Below are 22,406 nucleotides of genomic sequence, written 5' to 3' on the forward strand. Positions count from 1 at the left end.
AAAAGAAAAAAACACCATTAGAAGTCACTGACAACAAAAGACAATGTGTTTGCTTTCAAAAGCCAGCTTGTTTGCAGATTTGCTATAGCAGCTTTAATTGGCTGACGGAGAGAACGGTCCTCCGTTAGATGTCCAAAGTTTGTGGTATTTTATCTTTTTTTGTCATTACCGTGTCACCATTGGAACTTTGGAAACAATTCAACAGAGTTACAGATATTTTAGAATTTTTTTCCTTTATCAAAAAGAAAATTACAGATATTTTTTACAAAAGAAAAACAAATCAAGAAATGTCAAGTTTATAAAAAATATTTAAACAAAACAAAAAAGTTTTCTTTTTTTAAAATTTACTCAAAGATAATAAAAGAAGATCCATTTTGGATTCAGTTGCTTGATTTGTAGCGTTTATTTAATGATTTCTATGTAATGTGTTTAAAAATAAGCTGAAATAATAATGTCTGATATGATTAATGCAAACTGGTTTTCAAATACTCCAGAATAATAAAATAAAATGCAATTAATGATAGCAACTGATTGTCTTAAATGGAATAAAAACACCACTTCTAACAACAAAATAATATAAAGATAAAATAAACATGCGTGGTGAAAATCTAAATGTTTTCCTCTATTAGATGTAAATGCCTACATAGTTTTGTCTTTCATGTCTTCTTCTCTCTACTAGGTGATGGTGGAGAATTGGAACTGAGAGTTGTCAGTGGTAATGAGTTAGGGATGTTCATCTTGTACTCATCAGGTAGTTTGTGCCTGAACAAAGCCCTAGACAGAGAAACTCAGTCTTCCTATAATCTAACTGTGACAGCCAACGACTGTGTCCAGCCACTGTCTCTACAGCTCACCAGCACAGCACGTGTTTTTGTGTTTGTCGAAGATGTAAATGACAACGCTCCGATGTTCGTATCTGCCAAAAGTGTCAGCGTACCAGAAGATGCTGCTTTACATTCGCTTATAATGACCGTGCAAGCTGAAGATGAAGATGCAGGATCAAATGCATCTATTTTGTATCTTTTGAACAACGTTTCTGGTGCGGCCCTCCGCATCGACAACACAAGTGGAAACATCTACCTGGAGGAGGTATTAGACAGGGAAAAGGTGGACACCCTGACTTTTACTGTGACAGCCACCGACGTGGGTTCTCCTCGGTTGGAGACCACTATGAATTTCACTGTGATCGTTGAGGACGTAAACGATAACAACCCTGAGTTCTCACAACGGGACTACAGCCTGTCAGTCAGAGAGAATATCCCCAGAGGAACGAGCCTGTTTCACGTTGAAGCTCACGATCAAGACATTGGACCCAACGGGCAGCTACGGTACACGCTGAGCCCAGCTGGCCCCTTCGTGGTGGACACAGTTCGAGGTGTTGTCACAGTCATGGATCAACTTGACAGAGAAAGGGAGTCAAACTACACCTTAATTATAACTGCCGCTGACCGAGGAGACACGCCTAGATCTGCCACAGCCTCGATCAGTATAACAGTGTTGGACGTCAATGACTTCACGCCACAGTTTTCTCCAGAAAACCTGATCATTCATGTCAAGGAGAATGAGGACGAACCGTCTCTACTCATCCATCAGGTGCTTCTGGATTGTATGGTCCTCATTTTATGTTGAAGCAAGAACTTTTAATTCATTAATTTATATATATTTTTAACCAGGTTTCAGCCTTGGATGAGGACTTGGAGATCAACAGTCAGGTGACCTACTTTACGCAGAATGAGGACAGTGATTTGTTTTCAGTTTCCCCTGATGGCACTTTGCAGATTCTACGCAGTTTAGACAAGGAAAAGGAATCACTGTACATCTTCACCATCACAGCAGTTGATTCAGGTAATTCAGGTTTAAACGCAAGTAAAAAAAAAAATCTTTCTGTAAACTCCGGCTTAGTAATAAACGTTCCTTTGTATTTTGAAGGCTTCCCTCCCCTGACTGGGACTCTGACAGTGCACGTTGTTGTGGATGATGTGAATGATAACTACCCAGAGTTTGCAGAGGAAGTCTACAACACCATGGTGTCTGAGGACAGTCCAGTAGGCACAGTGTTTGCCATGATAACTGCGTTTGATGTGGACGAAGGCATGAATGGGGCAGTCAGGTAAAGTAAAAACATCACGATGGAAAATTTACACGTTAAGCCGGGCGTACACTGTGCGACTTTTTCACTTTTTTGAGCCGATTTTCCACTCGTGCGAGAATCCACGAGATAGGGGCGAGTTTTGCGCTGAGCGTGGTGTAGTGTACAGGAGGTTACGAGAGGTGATTAACACCACGTGACCAGCTACCGATCAGCAATCGTGAGCTCGCACAAACTTCTGGCGTGTTTGATATTTTGCTCGTCCCTCGTGAGGGTATCGCACTGTTGAAGCGGCGCTGCGAGCAGCTGCAACCCAAATAGTACCAGAACCGTTCACGGTGCATGCGTCAACACCGCAATCATGCAATCATGCGTCAACACCGCTCGCCCGCTATTTCCCTAATAACACACGTTGTTCGTTTTTATTTCTACGTTTTTTTTACTCACAACGATTGTCAAGAAGGTGTGTTTGTCGTGTTCATGTCAAATAAAACTGATCACAAAACACAGATTTACTTTCTTTATTTCGTTTTCCTCATCCAACCCCCATAAATCCCTGTGTGTCCTCCTGCAGCACTCCCGAGGGACAACAGGCAAGACGAGAAAAAAAAGTCTGACGTGTTGTGTAAAAACTGCTATTTTTAGCATATTTTTTAGGGCCGACGTGTTGCTAGCAGACGTACAGTGTGAGCAGTCAGGTCGCATCCGAGAACTGGGTCGTGCAGTGTGAGCACATGACTCGTGAGATCTGCCCTGCGAGGAAGTCGTACAGTTTGAGCTGAAGCTGAGAGCTACAAGTGTAAAAGTCGCACAGTGTCCGCCCGGCTTTAGGAGAGGAGTCAGAAATATGACTGGCTATTCGTGCAACACACTGAAATCTCTTATTTTCAATTAGGTATCTAATTGAGAACCTTGATGCACCTTTTGCCATTGAGGAAACATCTGGAGAGTTGTTTACAACTGACTTCTTGGACAGGGAGACTGTAGCCATTTACAACTTGACAGTGATAGGAAGTGATATGCACCCCACCGCGCCTCTGTCAAGCTCTGTGCTTGTAACTGTGCTTGTGGGTGACATAAACGACCACTGGCCCAAGTTTACGGACAGCCCCTTTGTAGCCTATGTGCCCACCGAGCTGGCCCCAGGTGAGAGACACGCCCTTCGGACAGTGAAGGTACCATCATAGAAACGGAGAGTGGATTTAAACTTTTTATGGTTGCTTTTCCACAGGTTCGGTTGTTTGTGCAGTGAGAGCGACCGATGAAGACATTGACATGAATGCAGAACTGTATTTTTCCTTATATGGACAAAGTTCAGACCTGTTCTCTATTGACCCAAACAGTGGCACTGTGTTCACTTCAAGTGTGTTACCGAACACTGACAACATTACTATCAACGTGTATGTAGAAGATGCTGGAGAAAGTCCTAAATTTGATATCTCTACAATCAGCATCTGGTTTCGGAATATTTCGGACTTTCCCGAGATGAATGTAGATGTTTTGAGTTATACCCTCCCTGAAGATCAGCCGGTAGGAAGTTTAGTGGCTGTGGTGTCTGCAGCAAGCGTCAGAGGTGAACCCATTTCTTTTTATCTGGCTTCTGGAAACTTTGAAGACATGTTTCATCTAGACCACCTGCATGGAGAGCTGACAGTAGGCAACCCTTTGGATTATGAAACCAAAAAGGATTTTTCTTTGCTGATTGAAGCCAGAGACTCTGGCTCTCCTCCCTTCTCATCGTTTTCAGAAATCCGGATGAACGTCACTGATGTGAACGATAACTTCCCGCAGTTCACTCAAGATGAATACAGGTGTGAGGTTTTTGAGAATTCCCCACCATCGGCAGTTTGTGACGTTTTTGCTATTGATGCAGATTCTCCCCATTACAGCACAGTGTGGTACAGTCTCGTAGAAGAAAACGACTATGACTTTTTCACGCTTGATCCAGAAACGGGTTTACTCAGCACCACTGTCAGTTTAGATAGAGAAACTGTTCCCATGTTGAATTTGACAGTTGAGGCTGCAGAGGTCAATGAGCCTCTGCACAAAGACAGAGTGACTGTCATCATAACTGTTTTAGACAGAAACGACAACGCACCTCGTTTTACGCAGGTTTTTCTTGCAGAAGTGCCCGAAGACGCTCTTGTAGGACAAGCCGTTGTGCGGTTAACCTCAACTGACGATGACGAGGATGACGCTGCAATTATTTATTACATTCGTGACCAAAGTGAGGACGCAGTCTTTAACATAGATTCCACTACTGGCTGGATAACTGTGAAAAGGCCTTTAGACAGGGAAAAGCAGGCTCGGTATGTCTTAAAAGTAATTGCCAACGATTCAGCATGGAGCATAAGCACTGACGTTACCATCATAATTTCAGATGTCAACGATAATAGACCTGTATTCTTAAACGAGTTTTACACAGCTGTCATCCCTGAAACAAACGAAGCAGAAGTCTTCATTCTGCAGGTTCATGCAACAGATGCAGACATTGGGCAAAACAGTGAAATTCTGTTTGTTGTTGAAGCACCTAATGAAATATTTTGGGTGAATGCTTCATCAGGTGACATTTATACAAAGCAGCCTCTAATTTTACACGATTCTGCTTTTGAAGTCTATGATTTCAGAGTTCTTGCTTTTGATTGTGGCACTGTACCTCTGCACAGTTATGCCACTATCACAGTGAGATTAGAACAATTTAACCACCACCCTCCGAGAATTTCTCTTTTACAACCTCTGATCGCTATTCCATCCGACTTGCCCGTGGGAACCGAGGTGGTTACGTTCACAGCAACAGATCCAGATGTTAACAGCAGTGTGAACATTGAGTTTAGTGTGGGTGGAGGTAATGCGTCTGCATTTTTCTGGATTCACACCAAAAACGGGAAGGTGTTTTTAAATAAAACTTTACCAGGGAGTGAAAACCCACTCCTAACTTTAACAGTTGTGGCCACAGATAAAGGCTTCCCCCCATTATCATCAGATACCGACATCTTTTTTCAAATTACAGAGAGGAATAACTTTTCTCCAACCTTTATTGAGCCACATGTTACTTTCTCTATCCCTGAAGACCTGCCCATTGGATCAGTGGCAGGAAGAGTTCAAGCAGAGGATGGCGACTATGGTCCCAATGGTGCAATTATGTACAGCATCACACCTGAAAATCAAGATTTACCAGTATCTGTCGGTAAAGACTCAGGGTTGATAACGCTAACAAGAGGGCTCGACTTTGAAAAAGAAAGCATCTATAATTTACAAATCAAAGCAACAGATGGTGGATGGTTCCCCAGAATGGCCATATTAAATGTTACGGTGATGGTAATGGATGTAAATGACAATCCTCCGATGTTTTCATCGTCTGAGTACACTGCGTCAGTGCCAGAAAACTCACGAATTGGAACAGTTGTTCTAGATCTACACGCCGCTGATTTAGATTCAGGGGTGAACGCACAAATATCATACTCTCTTATTGCAGGCCATGTGGATAAATTTGAAATTGACCCAAGAAACGGAACAATAACCACTTTGGATGTTTTTGATTATGAGCAAGAGCAGAACTTTGATTTAACAATCAAAGCTTCTAACAGCGGCAGACACACGTTATTTAGCCTGACACGTGTTGTTGTCGCGGTTTCAGATGTCAATGAATTCACTCCAACATTTCTGACAAGAACATTTAACTTCTCAGTGTTTAAAAATGTGCCGGTTGGAACAGCGGTAGGAAGGGTGACAGCCACTGATGGTGACGGAGGCTCTGAAGGCCGGGTGTTTTATTTGATGTTCGGCCATGGCAGAAATAAAGGCTTTAACATTGACCAACTCTCTGGAGAAATGCGCACAAGTGCAAGTTTAAGGAATCGAGGCAACAGCCATGTGGCATTCAAAGTTCTTGCCAAGAACTCAGGAGTTATAAGTGGAACCGACGAAGATGAGGCAGCTATCCACGTCAGTGTGATTGACATCAACGATGCACCTACGTTTACCTCTGCATGCTATGTGGGAAATGTTACAGAAGACAGTCCACCTGGAACATCTGTACTAACTGTTAGTGCTCTGGATCAGGACTACATACCAGACTGGAACCGATTCTTTTTCAGCATTGAGAATGGAAACACAAACTACTCTTTTTCCATCGATCCTCCAAGTGGAGTCATTTCAGTAAACTCTTCCCTTGACCGAGAACTTTGGTCCATTTATAACCTCACTGTCACAGCCATTGATAATGGCTCTCCCCCAGCCACTGGGACCACAAATGTCATTGTGACTATAGGAGACGTTAACGACAACGAACCTCAACTCACGTCAACAGAAGCTCAAGTAAAGGAAAATCAACCTGGAGGTACCGTAGTTGCTATGCTAAATGCATCTGATGCTGATTTACCACCAAATCAAGGCCCCTTTACGTACAGGTTGTTAAATTTGTCAGAGACTAGCTCCTTTTTACTCACTCCCGATGGAGTTTTACTTACCACTCGAACGATTGACCGTGAGAATATTTCTGAATATCGAGTCCTTGTTCTGGTTCAAGATGCAGGGTTTCCATCTGCATTGTCTTCAACAGCCACACTTCACATTAAGGTGGTGGATGAAAATGATAACCCACCATTGGCGAGGAACATCTTCATCGAAGTGAAATATTTCGGAAGCTCTTTTAACGGAGGCATGATTGGTAACGTGCATCCAGAGGACCACGATGAGTCTGACACGTTCACCTGTACCATTAAAAGTGGGCCAACAAACATGTTTACGATTCTCAATGGCACCTGTGAGCTGTGGTCACTACCTTTTCAAGGTGAGGCCACATTCAACATCACTATTGAAGCTACTGACCAGCTTCACGTCCCAGTAAACAACAGTATATATGTAAACTACAAGGGCTTTACAAATGCATCGATAGACAGTTGTATATTGTTTTATGTGTCATCGTCATCAATGGATGACTTTTTATCTAGCAAGTACTTGAGGTTTGTGAAAGCACTGGACAGTTTGTTCAACCTGCAGGCCTCAAAGACTCATGTGTTCGGAATTAAACATGTTGGCAGGGAAATTCTTTTATTGGCTGCAGTAAAAAACTACAACGGACAGTATCTCAGCAGAGAGGTAGCCAGTAGCATATCTGCCGGACATAAGAAGCTACTGGAGACTCAGAGCAATGTGACCATTTCTTACATCACCAGTGATCCGTGTCTCACCAGCCCCTGCCAAAACAGGGCATTGTGCCACAAAAACATTCACATCACCCAGGGGGTTGCTGTCCTGGAAAGCATGGCTGTCATCTTTGTGTCGCCACAGAAGGAGATTTTTAATTGTGCTTGTCTGGTTGGATTCACCGGTTCACTGTGTGAAGAAGACATTGACGAATGCGAGGCGAGACCTTGTGAGAATAACAGCACATGTGAGAACACTGCAGGAAGTTTTTACTGCCATTGTCACAGCGGCTTCTCTGGGTCTGTCTGCTCTGCTGATGAGGATGAATGCCTGAAGTTTAAATGCCAAAATGGTGGAACGTGTTTTCACTCACAGGAAAGATATTACTGCCAATGTTTGCCCGGATTTGAAGGTAAACTTTATTATAAATTGCAAGATAATTTATTGTTTTAACTGAAGCAAAAACCTCTTAACATTTAGTGGCTTTTTTCTTATTTTCAGGTGAAAAGTGCGAAGATCTTGTGGATCGCTGCAGATCAACTCCTTGTGTTCAAGGCAACTGCGCCAACCTGCCGTCGGGATTCTCCTGTATTTGTCCCTTTGGTGAGAATAATCGTGAAATATATAACTATAGCAAGGATTTGCAATTTAGAAGCTACACAGCCTTCCGGGTGGGCACAGTGTATGAAATTTGCTATATAAATAAAGCTGCCTTGCCTGTTAGCAGGAGGGAGATTACAGCTGAGTGCAACAACTACATGTAAAGCATGGGGCTACTCAGATATCACACAACCATCTAATATCCAACTTTATTAGAATATCAAATATTTGTAGAAAGATTTGAATGTAAGTCAAGTGGGAGTGATGAACAATCCATCCATCTGATTTCATCTGCTTATCTAAGCAGAGAAGCCCAGACTTCACTCTTGGGCCAGCTCTTACTGGGAAATCCCAGCGTTCCCTGGTCAGTGTCCTGGGTCTACCCTTGGGTCTCCTTTTGTTTGGACGGGCCCAGAAAACCTCACCAGGGAGGCATCCAGGAGGCATCCTAATCAGATGCCTGCGCTGCATTAACTGGCTTCTCTCGATGTGGAGGAGCAGCGGATCTACTCTGAGCCCCTCCCGGATGACCGAGCTTCTCACCCTATCTCTTAGGAGGAGCACAAACACTCTACGGAGGGAACTAATTTTGGCCGCTTGTATCCGCAGTCTCGCTCTTTCAGTCACTACCCAAAGCTTGTGACCATAGATGAGGGTAGGAACGTAAACAGAGAAAGCGAAATCTATCTTCACCACGACAGACCGGTACAACGCCTGCATCACTGCAGACGCAGCACCAATCCAACAATCGATCTTGTGCTCCATCTTTCCCTCACTCGTGAACAATTCAGGGTGGTAATTTTATTCCCATTTTATACACTTTAGTGCTAAAATAAGCTCAGGGAATTCCCGGTCTAACCTTGAGTTACCTTGGAGATCCATTCATTCAATTTCTGAAATGCTTACTTGTGAGTTGGGGTCACAGGGTGTCTATCTCCAGCAGTCAATGGACGAGTGGCGGGGGACACTCTGGACAGATCGCCAGTCTATCACAAGGACACACACATGGGGACAAAAAAGTCATTTACTCAAATCTAGTCAGAATTTAAGGTCATCAATTAGCCAAACACACATGGCGTTAGGAAAGTGAGGTATCCTGGAACGGATTCTGTATGCATGGAAGATTATGTAAACATCGCTCAGAAAGGCTGCAGCTGGGATTTGAACCAGCAACCTTCGAACTGTGATTGAATGGTGCTGCCATGCAGCTCCACGTTTAGACTCAACAAAAGCTTAGCAGCGATATTATCTAGTGTTTTACCAGGTTTTTACTTTTACATCAGTGGTTCTCAAAAATTCTGTTCTGAACATCAAAACATTCACTGTGTCTCAATTCAGGGTCTGCATCCTTCGAAGGACCCAGCCTACTCGGCCGACGTGGGCTGGGTCCTCCGTCGGCCGAGTAGACCGGATGTTAACGGCTGTGAATTTGGACAGGCCTAGCCTTCATGAATTCCCGCCACTCCCTCGGCGAACGTTCCGTCGCCTAGCAACCGTGGAACCGCTGAGCAGAAGGGAGAAGGAACTTTAAACAATGGAGCTCGAAGTTTTATTTAGCTTTTTAATCATTTCCTTGACTGTTGGAGAGCTAATTCAGAGAAAATACTTTTGGCAAGCTGAGCAAAGATGTGATCATAGTTTTTAATACTTTCTAAGGGTCTTAATTTCAAGACCCAGCGGATACCCTGTAATATCAAACAATTCACATTTGTAAACAAAAATAAAATTCAAGTGTTTAATACAGAACTAATTTTATTTAGATATTTCTTTTATATGTACATGTTTAATCTTTCTCTCCTGTGCCCTCTGCTGCTCTGCCTCCCTCTGCAGCCTCATGTCCTCCCTGATCAGCTCCAGAAGCTGGTCATCGCTGTCACCTTCCCCTGGATGCCCATTTTCTCCAGAATAGTTGTAACAAACATGTAAGAAAAGAAACAGGAAGAGAAAAGAGGACAATGGGTTATTCCTTTCATGTTTTCGCAGAAAAAACTAAACTCAAACGAGTTTTTAAAATATGAGATGTTATTGTACCTCCATGCCACAGCCTCTGAATACTTTGCTCCAGTGATCATGTGGTCCATCTCCGCCCTAAGCTTAATAAAGTCCGTGTTTTTTTCTTTTGTCCCTAAAATACAAACTCCTATTAAAATCAGGGGGAAAACGTAGCGGGAGAAGTGCAACACCGAGCGGCCGAACATACGAGCCGAGACCGCAATACAAGCACTTTTACTGTAACATTTCTAACTAAATTAATGTTCATGTATCACAAAAAGCCCTTAACCTAACAGTTTTCAAGTTTATACTGACATTTATATGTGCAATCCTCTCCGACAGCTCCCACTTCACTGTCCGCCATTGTTTTTAAAAGTTCTGCCGTCCAACCCGCAAGGCATCTTGGCAAATGTAAACCATTGAAGGAAACATCAGACCCATCCTGCTTGCAGGCGAAAAGAAGGCCGGATTCGTCGACCGCATTTGAAGGAGTCTTCGAATTGGGACAAGTTGCGGCGCTGTGACGTAACCGGCCGACGAATCCGGCCGATGAAGGACGCAGACCCTGAATTGAGACGCAGACATTGTAAAGAACTCGCAACCCTAAACTAACAAAAAGGAATAAGCATTTATAAAAAGCTGAATAAACAAAGTCATAGTAAAATTAGAGACTCCATCTCAGACTTCTACATTTCATTTGTGCCAGTCTTCTTTTTTTTTTTACCACTAAAATGTGTCTTTAACAAAGTCTTCTCAACATCTTTGTTTGTAGGAGTCAGTGGAGTTCATTGTGAGGAGCCCAGTTATGGCTTTGAGGAGCTGTCCTTTGTAGAGTTTCCGCCACTGGATCGCAGAACTAATTTAATCTCATTTGAGTTTGCAACGGTGCAGAGTAACTCTCTCCTGCTGTACAACCCTGGAGTTTCATCCAGCAGGGAGTTCTTCACGCTGGAGATCCTTGATGGAACCGTACATCTGACTTATGACCTCGGGTCAGGGCCTGTGAGGCTGCAAACTAATAAGCGAGTTGCAGACGGACGGTTTCACAGCGTTACTGTCAGGAGGATTGGAAATGTGAGTCTGAAATATGACCAAATTAGGCATGTGGTTGTTTCAAGTTAAGATAGGGATTGTTGGCATACTTTAACAGATGGGATCTTTGCTGGTGGACAACTGCACAGATGTTGAGAACAATGGATTTTGTTTTTCAGAAAGTGATGGCACCATCATGGAAAGGTAAAGCAGAACATAAAGATATCCTTCCTTTTTAGTGACTTGAACAAACAACTTATCATTCTGTTGTTTTATGGTTTGTCTTTCAGGACTCTTGATGTTGGAAACACTAAGATGACATTTGGAGGACTGAGGACTCATCAATTCCTCCTGCAGCATCCTAATCAGATTAAAAGCCACGACTTTGTTGGATGCATTCGAAATATTTATATCAACGGAAAACTGCTGAGACCTACAATGGGCCTCGCCGTGCATAACGTCGTTGACAGGTAGGATTGATGAATCTGAAACGTGTGCATGATCCATGTTCAAATATTTGTTCAACGTCTGGATTCAACCCTTGTGCTTTTACACTCTAAGGTGTCCGAGAGCAACAGTACCAGGATGCAACGGCGCCCCATGCAAGAATGGTGGTGTGTGTCATGACCTTTGGTCTGACTATGTTTGTGAGTGTAAAAGTCCTTTTATGGGAAGAAACTGTGCCACAGGTGAATAAAATATTCATCTTTAATATGTACGAAACAGGAGTTGTTGATTCCAATGATTCCCTCAGCTCTGATCATCACCAACACCCGCCCTGCAGCAATCTGCTCAGATGTTCTCAGTGTAACAGAATGAAATTACTGGTTTTTTTCCTCCTCTGCACAGAACTAGTCTGCATGAGTAGGGATGGGTACCGAATTCGGTACTTTTTAAGGTACCGACCGAATTCCATAGTACCGACTGAGCACCGATTCACGTCATTTGAAATGGTGCCTCGTTTCGGTACCCGTCCTTCATAACGAGAACTTGCCAAGACCGCTGCGCATGCACAAGAGCGTTATGTCGTCGCTCGCTGCGAGCGAGTTGTGAGCAGAGCAGCATGGTAGAAAGAACGCACGCTAAAGCTTGGGTCCACTTCACTAAATGTGATGGGTAACTGGGTGATGATGAAACCAGCGTCAACGATCTAAGTGAGACATCCTCATCTTACTCTGCTCCGGTAGGTAAATAAAATGTTTAAGATAACGTTAGCTTGATATGTTAGCTTCCGTTTCGCTAATGGTGCGTTCGCGTTCTCCTCGGAACTCTGAATTTCTGACTAGAAGAACATGAACGCGCTCTAAAGTTTGGCTTCACTTTACTAAATGCGACGGGTGATGATGAAACCAGCGACAACGATCTAAGTGTGAGGCCTCATCGTTTTAATCTGCTCCAGCAGCTAAATAAACTGTTTAAGATAACGTTAGCTTGATATGTTAGCTTCCATTGCCACCGTTGTTATCAGCTAATGGTGCGTTCGCTTTCTCCCCGGAAATTCTAACTTCCCAGTAGGAAAAATCAAATGAAAAAGGACGGCAAAAGGAATGAAGATACACAGTACATTTAGTTCACAGTAAAGATGTTTGCTTCAGTTTAATTATCAGCTTATAAAACTACAAGGACAATATTAAAATACAAACATTTGTATGTTATTTATCGTGATATTTATCAAATATGGTTATATATTGAGAAAAATATATATTTAATTATAAAAGAGAATTAAAACAATAAATACTCAAAAGTATCAAAAATCGGTACCGTTGAGTACCGGTATCGAATCCTAGGTACCGGGAATTAGTACCGAATCGATTCAAATGTCAAAGGTACCCATCCCTAGCAAGGTCTCATGCATTCGCGCTAACCTGCTTATTTTCAGCTCAACAGAAGAATGAAGATTGAACTCTTTTCTTTTAATTAATCAAATAACTATTTTAATAAAGCTAATCCAACCAAGTGTTAGTGAACAAATAAGATGTGACCGATCTGTGAAATCAAAATATTAATTACTTTATTGTAATCCTATATAGTATAAAGGTACTATGACTTTAAATGTTCCAACAGGACTCATTTCACGTAGCGTTAAAAAGACATGACACATTACTTTCACTGATCCAATCAGAATCTTACAGATCTGACGGAGGCGTGGTTTTGCTAACACTTGGTTGGATTAGCTTTATTAAAATATAATTCTTTGATTAATTAAAAGAAAAGAGTTAATTCTTCATTCTTCTGTTGAGCTGAAAATAAGCAGGTTGGAGCGAATGCATGAGACCTTATCTCATGCAGACTAGTCCTGTGCAGAGGAGGAAAAAAACAGTCATTTCATTCCGTTACATCAGTTATTAACCAGGACTTAAATAATTATTTCAGGTTTTTCTGCACTGACATCATGAAAAGTTCAATTATATGCTCACTCCCCACAACCTCACGGATGGCAAACCAAGGCTATGTACAGATGTCGCAGGCGGCAGTAGTTCCGTGAATCATAGACATCTTTGCTGAAAAACACCCCATGGATGTGGAGTTATTAGGTGGTGGGTTAGGGTTAGGGTGACTTATGTGGTCTTCTACATAGAGCAAAAACAAGTGAGCGTAAACACAGGCCATACAGGTGATGTCAGTGCATTTTAGTCGTGGATAGTGACGCTGAGAAACCTAAAACTCTGGTTATTTATCTGGCTCTGCACCTGGAAAAATATTCATGTGAAGCAGAATACAAAATAAATAAATAAATAAATAAATAAATAAATAAATAAATAAATAAAACAACAAAAATGTTTCTTTTATTATCATACATCAGTGGGGCTTAAAATGTTTATGTTTATTTATTTGGCAGACGCTTTTATCCAAAGCGACTTATAATTTACAACCTATAGGGCATGTTGTGATCTGTGGGGGAAACCGGAGTACCCGAAGGAAACCTACGCGTGCATGGGGAGAACACGCAACTCCTCGCAGAAAGACCGCAACCGAGTTTCGAACCTGCAACCTTCGTGCTGCAAGGCAACAGTGCTAACCACTGCGCCACCATGCAGCCGACCACTAGGAGGCATTTTGGTTTCTTTCAGCTTCAAATTCCTCCTAAAAATCAATGAAAAACTCATATTCTGTCATTATATTCTCACAAGACAGTGAAGATTGAATTTTGATTAAATGTTTGCAGTCCTCGACTTTGCAAACCACCTGAACACCCAACCTAACATCTGTTTATGAGGATCTGTGATGTTTTATGTGCTGCTTAACTGTCGCTAAATTCATGTTTTGTCATGTTTGATACAGAAATGTCAGAAGATCTTGTACTGAGGTTTAATAAGAGTGACTTCATTGAGTATGTCATTAAGGAGAGATTCAAGAGGGACTACCTGCTCAAACTTCTGGAGGATAAAACCAGAAACCAAACTGTGTTTGACATCAAGTTCAGAACCAGAGATGGTGGAGTTTTACTCTCTATTCACGGACAGACAGGATACGTGATCCTGATGGTTTGTATGAAACGTGTTCAGCACATCTACATGATGCATCTCAATAAAATTACCATTTTAAAGTCTTTTTTTTCCCAGATAAGAGACAGAAAGCTTGTGTACCTCTCTAAAGAGGCAGGACACCTGTCAGAGTTCATAGTGGAGCTTCCAGTTGCTGATGGACTCTGGCACATCCTGTCCTTGTTCAACAATGGGCATAACACGTTTTTGTCTGTGGATGGTAAAATAGTCATGAACAGCACCAACCAAAGCATGGCTCTCACCCCTGTTAGTGTGCAAAGGTTCGTCCTTGGTGCTCCCATTAGAGAAGCAAAGCTCCAGCAGTCAGGTGACGTTCTCAGGCTGTTCTTCTCTGGCTTTGACGTCCTTCTCACTCCTTAACTAATTTGTCTACTTTTTCCCAAAACAGGGTTCAGTGGGTGTGTGCAGTACTTCAGTATGAACAGTTACACTCTGCCCATCAGTGGGCACAGTGAGAAGGTGGCGGTGCGGCCGAGCTCGGCTCTTGTCCAGTCCAGCTGCAGCTCTCCAGATGTTTGCCATTCCTCTCCTTGCTCTGAAGAGAGCTTCATCGGGAAGATGTGCAGTCCTGCAGACCAGAACATGTCCTGCATCTGTTTGCAGAATGTTTCTGGTCATATCTGTGATATTTGCATCTATGCTACCCTAGATTGCTACGAAGTGCAGGGCAGCAAACCTTTGTGGCTCATAGCCGTGGTTCTCCCTCTGATCTCCACCCTGGCCATCGTAGGAATGTGTGTTCTGTTCAGACTCCGACTGCGAGATGGGAGGATTAAAAATGAGAACTTCCCCCCGGAGACAGGACAGGGATCAGAAAACACGACTTTTTGTTTCGATGATGTGCTCACAGATACCGCTTTGACTAGAAAACAGAAACCTCGTTTCCCTGTCGGTGCAGATAGGCAGAGGACGTCCGATGCGTTGAACCGTGACGCTAGTCGGTCAGGTGTACAGCCGATGCTACCGAGCGAGCTGGAGTATTATGAGATCGGCAGCATCTGTAGTGCGTTTCACTCTGATGACTCGGTGGAACTCGGCGGGCGCGAGCATTTTTACACAAACAATGTCAAAAATGATTCAAAACAATGGGGGACTCTGAGAACCCTTTTGTCCAAATTTGGGAAAGAAAGCTCAGGTGAAGACAAAAGTCCATCAAAGTCACCAAAATCTGCGGCGCTACAAAAGCAGCTGTTTAGAACTCACACAGAGCAGCCTGAGCCGACGCCGCCTTGTCCGTTTAAGAGGTTTCCCCGACCGGAGCTCCTGGCGCCAACCCGATGCCTCACGTTTGAAGAAATAAGAAAACTTAATTCTCCGACGTTTTCTCAACAAGCATCCCTGAAATCCACACCGGCCAAGTCTAACCTGATCATGGAGACTTCCTCTGAATGTGACACTGACAGCACATTCACTTGCTCCGAGTCGGATTGTGGACAGTTTCCAGAGAAATGCCTCCATGACCGGTCGTCCCTGTCAGAGTTCAGCACAGTTTTTAAACAACCCTCCTCTTCCGCTGCAGGTCAAATCCACACAGCTTCTCTCAGCGTGTTTGAACATTTCGAAGATATTTTAAATATGCAGCTGCCCTTCAGCAGCTACGCACCTGTTTTTGAGGATATTGCACGTTTACCAACTGAGTCCAGTGATAACTATGACTTCCACAAAGACTTAGAAGAAATCATCTGATTAATATGATAGAAGGCAGGTAGAATAAACAAAGTCATTTCCTATATTTCTCTTTGTTGTGGCATTTTTATGCATCTGAGTTTTCCTTATTTACTACAGAACATTACTGCTATTTAGCTACAGTTTCCTGAGAGTTCTGCTTCAAAGAGCGGGAGAAGCATCGTTTACCGTCTCTTGTAAGCACAGCCTCGGGATATGGGTCCAGATCACCCCTACCGGTAAACACTGCAGGGCTTTTCTTTGTTCTCCCCCTTTGGGTGGGGGGTTCAAGGGGGCTGTAGAGAGTGTGGGGGCCTCTGCTGAACAGGACACACTGCTGGAGCTGCTTTGGGAAGAGCTTCTGTGACTCTTTCGTCATTTTGATAATGCAATATTGAAATTAAACCATTTTGATTGAATCATGGACTGCTTTCTCGTTATTTTATTAAGTCTCTAAAATAAATTCCACGACAGTCCCTCAGCTCTCCAGTCATTAGTTGTGAACACCTTTTTCTCATTAGCTCACCTTGTAATCCCATCCCTCAGTAGGCATCAATGGCCCAATCCCAATACTCGGAAGTGCGCAGTGGGACTTCGAGTGCGTAGTACACAAGTGTGCAAATAATTGCCGAATTGGGACAGTGAGCATGGCGTCATCGACCGCAATGCATGCCGGTTGGCGTTTGTGCTAGGGTTTTAAAAATCTTTATTAACAACATTCCAACAAACAAAATTTACATTGCCTGCTGTTCACATTAAATCTTAGTCTAAAACATTCAGAGCATGAATAAATATCATGAATTTATTTCATTAGAAAATATGTATTCCCAGAAAAATCACTTGAGCCATTGATCTGCCTTCACAAAATTTCCACGCAGCAATGGATTGTGGGTAATACCCTTCAATCAAGGGTGCTAAAGGGGCGTGGTCAACTTCCACACTTGAGGATCGGGATGCCCTATGCACTCGCACCTCTGGGCTGGTATGTGCAATTGAGGGCACAAGGGTGGAAGTGTAGGTATTAGGATTGGGCCCAGGTTTCAGTTCTATCATGTCCTGTTGTATCATGTTTGTATCTGTTCACTTCATTCATATTTTGATTTTCAATTCTTTAAATGTGCTTTTATTTCCGTCACTTCCTGGCTCCCAGAACCTTCAGCTGTAACTCTGGTCCTACAACAGCCAACCTTGTGACAGAAATCAGACTAACTTTACCAAGAGACAATTTTTAATTACATTTTCTTTAATTAGTCTTCTCTTTAAACTGTTTCACATTCAATTTTGGAGGAAAAAAAATAAAACTGGTATGTGGTGAAACTACGTTTTATTCTGTATTGCGGTAGTTAAAATGCACAAAGTCCAGAATTTTACAAGCTGCCTTAAAAAACATTCTCAGCCAGTAAAACCAGAAAAAAACGAACAAATCAAATAATGTCTACTACAAAGTGGTCAAAATTAGATTATACAAAATAATGTCTTCAATTTAGTTTTTTGAGTCATACATCTGATTGAGATGTTAAAAACATAATTCATGGATGATTAGTTTAGTAAGAATAAATTTAACACGTAATCCCGTGACCTTCCCACAGCTGGGAAGCTAATTTCGGCACAACACCTGGAGGGAGGGGCGAGTGAGTCGTGTAGTACCGCGAGCTTCCACTGAGTGGCTTCTGTGAGCTGAAAAGGGTGGGAGGAGTGAGTCATGCCCTGGTCGTGCCTCATTTGAGCTGGGAGTAGTGAGTCGTGTAGTACCGCGACTTTCCACGGAGTGACTCGTGTGAGCTGAAACAGGGTGGGAGGAGTGAGAGTCGTGAGTCCCCTGAGTGAACTCTGCCGAGTGAGGCCAGCGAGGGGGAACCGAGTGATTTGCTCATGCTACGATTTAGCACCGGACGTCGCAAGCTAGCCCTACGGAAGGAAGGGTGACGTTAGCAGAGTGATGCTACTGTGAATTAATGAGCTTCCAGCCCTGAGCAGGTAAGGAAATGTTTTAGTTAAGAAACTGGCTTTTGTTCCCACCCCCACCCCCAACACAATTTTAGTGATGAGCTAGAAATATTTCTAACTAGAACAATTAGCATTTCTTGCAGAAATGCTGTTTGAATGCTGGATAGCTGAAACTGTAAGCTGAACTGAAGCTGAAACTAAGCAAAACTGTCTAATTGAGCTGAATGTATTGAACGATTTAGAAGCAACAAAGCACAAACAACCACATAAAGCACAAATAATAAGTGAATAATAGAGAAAAATAATCCTAAATGGCAGAAAACTGAAATCTGTTTTCATTATATAAAAATCTGGACAGCTAAAATGTCTATAAACACCTGTTATTTCAGTAGGACAAGTTTAACAGTTTAATCTTTACATTTAGGTGAACTGTGAAATTAGCAGCATATGCTAAATTTGCTTAACATAATTCAAACAATAAAGAGATACAGGAAAACAATAGTTTGAATCAAACAATAATAAAATTAGGTTCAGGGTATCCGCGGAGTCTTGAAAAGTATTAAAAGGTGATAAATCAATTTTGGAAAAATTAAGACCCTTAAAAAGTATTTAAAAGTCTTATCACGGCTTTATAAAGTCTTAAATTTAGAGATTATTTTTTAAATTAGATGGCCAACAGTTTGTTTTATTTTTATTTTTTAACGAACCGAGGGAGCATAAAAAGATTTAAAAAATACTACGCTGTTGTGGGTGCGTTAGTAATTTTTCTCTCAGAGCACAGGGCGGACGGGGTGGAAGCTCAAAAGTGCAAAGAACGCTCTGGTGTTCCCGGTGCATATTACGAACTCACCTAAATGTTAAGATGGAAGAGAATGTTGGTGAACGTGAACGCACAACGAGAATGGGAAAGTGCAAGTTTGCAGCGTCCTGGCTGGATATCCCGGATTTCAAAGAATGGCTGCAGCCAGTCGAGGGGAACGTGAGCGTTACGAAGTAGAAAACGAAGCAATGCAGTATGTAAAAACAATATATGAGTGTTTAGCCGCTGATTAGTTATTTGCGATAAAGTCTTAATTTTATTTTTAGAAGGTCTTAAAAAGCCTTGAAAAAGTCTTAAATTTAATTTTGAGATCTCTGCATATACCCTGTAGGTTGCTAACAGTAACAGGGATGAGTTAGTTGGGGTGGTGAATTGTGATTCACGAGTCAGTTTCTCCATCCTGTTCTTACTGCAAATGATCACAAAAGTCTAGTATGTAATGCCACATCAATGGTAGTATATATTTTAATACATTTGCATGAACTTCTGTGACACAAACCGTTCCATTCCAGTTTGAGCTTATTTCTGTTTCTTCAGTTTCTAAGTGTTATATCTACATCAGGTGGTAATTCTTCATAATATTTTTCACTAAAGTCCTGTAACATGTTCAAAGATCCACAATCCACAGTAATAAAATACAGGTCAGTTTTGCAGGACCAACATCTCTGCGTTTCCCCAAGTCCTCGTGAGCTAAAACACTTCACTCACTTAATCCCCAAGCTTACTTTTCTGTTCTTAAACCTCTGCATCAAAGCCTTTTTTATTTTCATAGTCCTGAAACAATAGATGACAGGGTTGACAGCTGCAGGTATGAGGCTGTACATCATGGCTAGGATGATCTGAGCATCCAGACTAAACCTGAATCCCAGATTGTCCGTGAGATAGTTGAAACATCTTGGGACATAGTAAAGGCAGGTGATGAAGATCTGAGGAGCACAGGTGGACAGAACTTTGTGATGCTGTCCTGTTAGTGACAATTTCAACACAGCAATGATGATTAAGAAATAAGAACAAATAATAAAGGTTAGAGGGACCAAAAGAGTAATCATAGCGTTAATAAACGACACCCACTTCACATACGCAACTTCATCCCCACACGCCAACTTAGTTATGGATATGTGTTCGCAGTAGCAGTGTTTGATGATGTTCAGATCGCAGTAAGGCAAAGTTAGAGCATGAAGCACAATCCCCATTATTCGGATTGACGTAAATATCCAGCACAAGCTGCAGGAAATAGAAACAGTTTTGTTCGTTAGTAAAATTGGGTATTGAAATGGGAACCATATTGCAATAAAGCGATCCAAAGCCATCATCAGCAGAATCAGAGAATGAACAGCTCCCAAAGTGTGAACAAAATACATCTGCGTGAAGCACGCTCCGAACGAGCACCTCATATCATCCCACCAGTACCTGGCAATGATTTTAGGAAGAGTCACAATGCCAAAGAGAATGTCTGTCAAAGAGAGGTGGAAGAAGATCAAGTATGTTGGTTTGTGGAGAGACCTCTCACCTGCGATGACTCCTAAAATAAAAATGTTTCCAAACACAATAGCAAGAAAAACAAAGAGGAGAATAACGGACACAAGTCCGTTGTACTCAGGCGGAAGTCCAGGGAATCCTGTGATAATGAAGTCTTTTATGTTTGTAACGTTTGAGTATTTCATAGTAAAATGTTCTGAAAAATCTTAAAACAAAACGAAAATACAACAAATCCTCAGAAAATTCCAAAGGTGAGAATAAAAAACCTTCTCATGAGCAACAGTGTTATTTTGTTGAACACAGTTGAGTTATTTTGCCCTGCATCTGTACATCTCACCTTTGTGTCTCTGAGAAATGAAGATCTCCATCAGGTGACATGTTGTGGCTGAGGTGCATCAGAGGAGGGTCGTGTTGTTTTTATTTGATGCTTTCCAATAAACTCTTGTCCAATGAAGAGGAAGCTCAAAGGCGTCGATTCACACGGGCACTAAAGTTTTCCAGGTGTTTCTGCATTACGTCATGCGTTCAATAATTTCACATTTGCTCGCTGAGTTCAGCATTCTTATGTTTCTTAACCTAAAATAAGAACCTACACTAACAAAAGTTCATATGGTGGTTGAAATAAATGAATTAGTAAAATTTTACTGATGTGGTTTAGTTGGAATATCAATTACTGAAATGTCTTAGTGATTGTTTAATGCAAAAAATGAAGCTCTTATGTTTATGTTCATTTATTTGGCAGACGCTTTTATCCAAAGCGACGTACAATTTTTAACTTGTAGGGCATGTTGTGATCTGTGGGGGAAACCGGAGTACCCGGAGGAAACCCACGCATGCATGGGGAGAACACGCAACTCAATGCAGAAAGGCCACAGCCGAATTTCGAACCTGCAACCTTCTTGCTGCGAGGCAACAGTGCTAACAACTGTGCCACCATGCAGCCCATATTACTTATATAAAAGTAATTATGCCAGTAATCTAAATCTCATGAATCTAACTTTATTGATACGACTTATGGTTCATGAACCATTATTGTGCTTGATCCAAGGGGATTTTATTAGTAATGTCTGAGGTTATTCTCTCTTCCTGACTGCTGCTGGGAGATAAATAATTCAGAATAGAATATAGGGCTGCCACAAACGACTATTTTAGTTGTCGACGAATCGTGTTGTTCATAAAAGTTTGGCTTATTGCACCAGGGTGCTCTAATTTACCCATCATTAGCTTCTAGTTTGAAGTGTGATCAGCTATGTGCCATCTAATAATAAAGACAAGATGATAGCTTATCAAACAACTTTTAATTAACTTTGTAACCTGTTAATACAAATGCTACAGTCAAATGGAGGTAGGCACCTAAAACCAAAAATAAATTGTGCACAAAAATGATTTGTGTTCGCGAGAGGCATGGTGGCAAGGTTGAGGCGCTTCATCTTCCAATCTTAACTCAGGAAATAGCCGGAGATACCAAGGTACGCCTCTGTAGTAGGGGCTGCATGACTTAATTTTTTTTAAAGTCGACAGTCAAGTAATGAAAATCAAGTCGACCTTGACTAGTCATTGATGACGTCATACACCTGAAGCGGGTGTGTGTGTGTGTGTGTGTTTCGCTGGAGTTTTTGACCATTAAAATTGCTAAAAGATCTACCGACTGCAAAAACAGCGGAGTGCGCGCTGCTCACCGGCCGCATCAGTGAGGTGCGTCACCGGAGGACAAAACTGCTGATGTGCCCTGCTCCACAGCAGCGAAACGCATCAGGCACAAATAAAAGACAGAAAACATAAAAGGAAATGAGCCGACATGAACGATCGCGTGTTAAATTTGTTTTTGAGGTAGCGACACCTGATTTGATAACGTTACTGTGGTCGTGCTCAGGACGCAGATGTCTGGAGCGCGTCAACGATCAGAGCTTTGCATGCGCAAGCTGGTTAAGATTAGGATGGGGGTGAGGGGAAGGTTAAATTACAAGAGAGTAAAGGTCACAATTCGGTCAAATGTCCGTTTTACGGCGGGTGTCAGTACCAACGCTCTAGCACAGCGCGTCGCCTCCCGACGCGCAGGGGCTCATCACCTGCTGTCTTTTCCGAAGACTGCATCTCTTCTGTCATTATCACGTGACAGCGACTAGTC

General features: G+C 42.2%; 3 protein-coding genes across 3 annotated transcripts; 2 read left to right on the forward strand and 1 right to left on the reverse strand.

The window, feature by feature from the left end:
• Nucleotides 1–556: 556 nt before the first annotated feature.
• LOC129163936 (protocadherin alpha-2-like) lies at nucleotides 557–2,409 on the forward strand. The gene is made up of 2 exons (XM_070543846.1): nucleotides 557–1,845; nucleotides 1,930–2,409. The coding sequence occupies exon 1, from the start codon at nucleotides 613–615 to the stop codon at nucleotides 1,627–1,629; it is 1,017 nt and encodes a 338-aa protein (XP_070399947.1). The 5' UTR covers nucleotides 557–612; the 3' UTR covers nucleotides 1,630–1,845; nucleotides 1,930–2,409.
• Nucleotides 1,687–16,473, forward strand: LOC107380025 (protocadherin Fat 4). The gene is made up of 13 exons (XM_070543267.1): nucleotides 1,687–1,707; nucleotides 1,779–1,845; nucleotides 1,930–2,110; nucleotides 2,985–3,235; nucleotides 3,321–7,649; nucleotides 7,739–7,840; nucleotides 10,602–10,903; nucleotides 10,980–11,065; nucleotides 11,152–11,331; nucleotides 11,423–11,550; nucleotides 14,144–14,346; nucleotides 14,425–14,674; nucleotides 14,756–16,473. Exons 1-13 carry the CDS (start codon nucleotides 1,687–1,689, stop codon nucleotides 16,051–16,053), a joined length of 7,398 nt encoding a protein of 2,465 aa, XP_070399368.1. The 3' UTR covers nucleotides 16,054–16,473.
• A 2,489-nt stretch (nucleotides 16,474–18,962) lies between these two features.
• LOC107380557 (olfactory receptor 52B2-like) lies at nucleotides 18,963–20,463 on the reverse strand. The gene has a single exon (XM_015951859.3). It carries the CDS (start codon nucleotides 20,461–20,463, stop codon nucleotides 19,504–19,506), a length of 960 nt encoding a protein of 319 aa, XP_015807345.1. The 3' UTR covers nucleotides 18,963–19,503.
• Between the last annotated feature and the right edge of the window lie 1,943 nt (nucleotides 20,464–22,406).

This window comes from Nothobranchius furzeri, chromosome 13 (genome assembly GCF_043380555.1).
Source record: "Nothobranchius furzeri strain GRZ-AD chromosome 13, NfurGRZ-RIMD1, whole genome shotgun sequence".
NCBI classification, from domain to species: Eukaryota; Metazoa; Chordata; class Actinopteri; order Cyprinodontiformes; family Nothobranchiidae; genus Nothobranchius; species Nothobranchius furzeri.

What these genes read in the sequence shown, in the direction of transcription:
- LOC107380025 (XM_070543267.1), top strand. Translation starts at nt 1,687, where the DNA reads ATGAGGACTTGGAGATCAACA. An exon ending in TGAGGACTTGGAGATCAACA is followed by an intron (nt 1,708 to 1,778) that starts GTCAGGTGACCT and finishes GGCACTTTGCAG; the next exon opens with ATTCTACGCAGTTTAGACAA. An exon ending in AGCAAAGCTCCAGCAGTCAG is followed by an intron (nt 14,675 to 14,755) that starts GTGACGTTCTCA and finishes TTCCCAAAACAG; the next exon opens with GGTTCAGTGGGTGTGTGCAG.
- LOC129163936 (XM_070543846.1), top strand. Translation starts at nt 613, where the DNA reads ATGTTTTCCTCTATTAGATGTAAATGCCTACATAGTTTTGTCTTTCAT.
- LOC107380557 (XM_015951859.3), bottom strand. Translation starts at nt 20,463, where the DNA reads ATGAAATACTCAAACGTTACAAACATAAAAGACTTCATTATCACAGGA.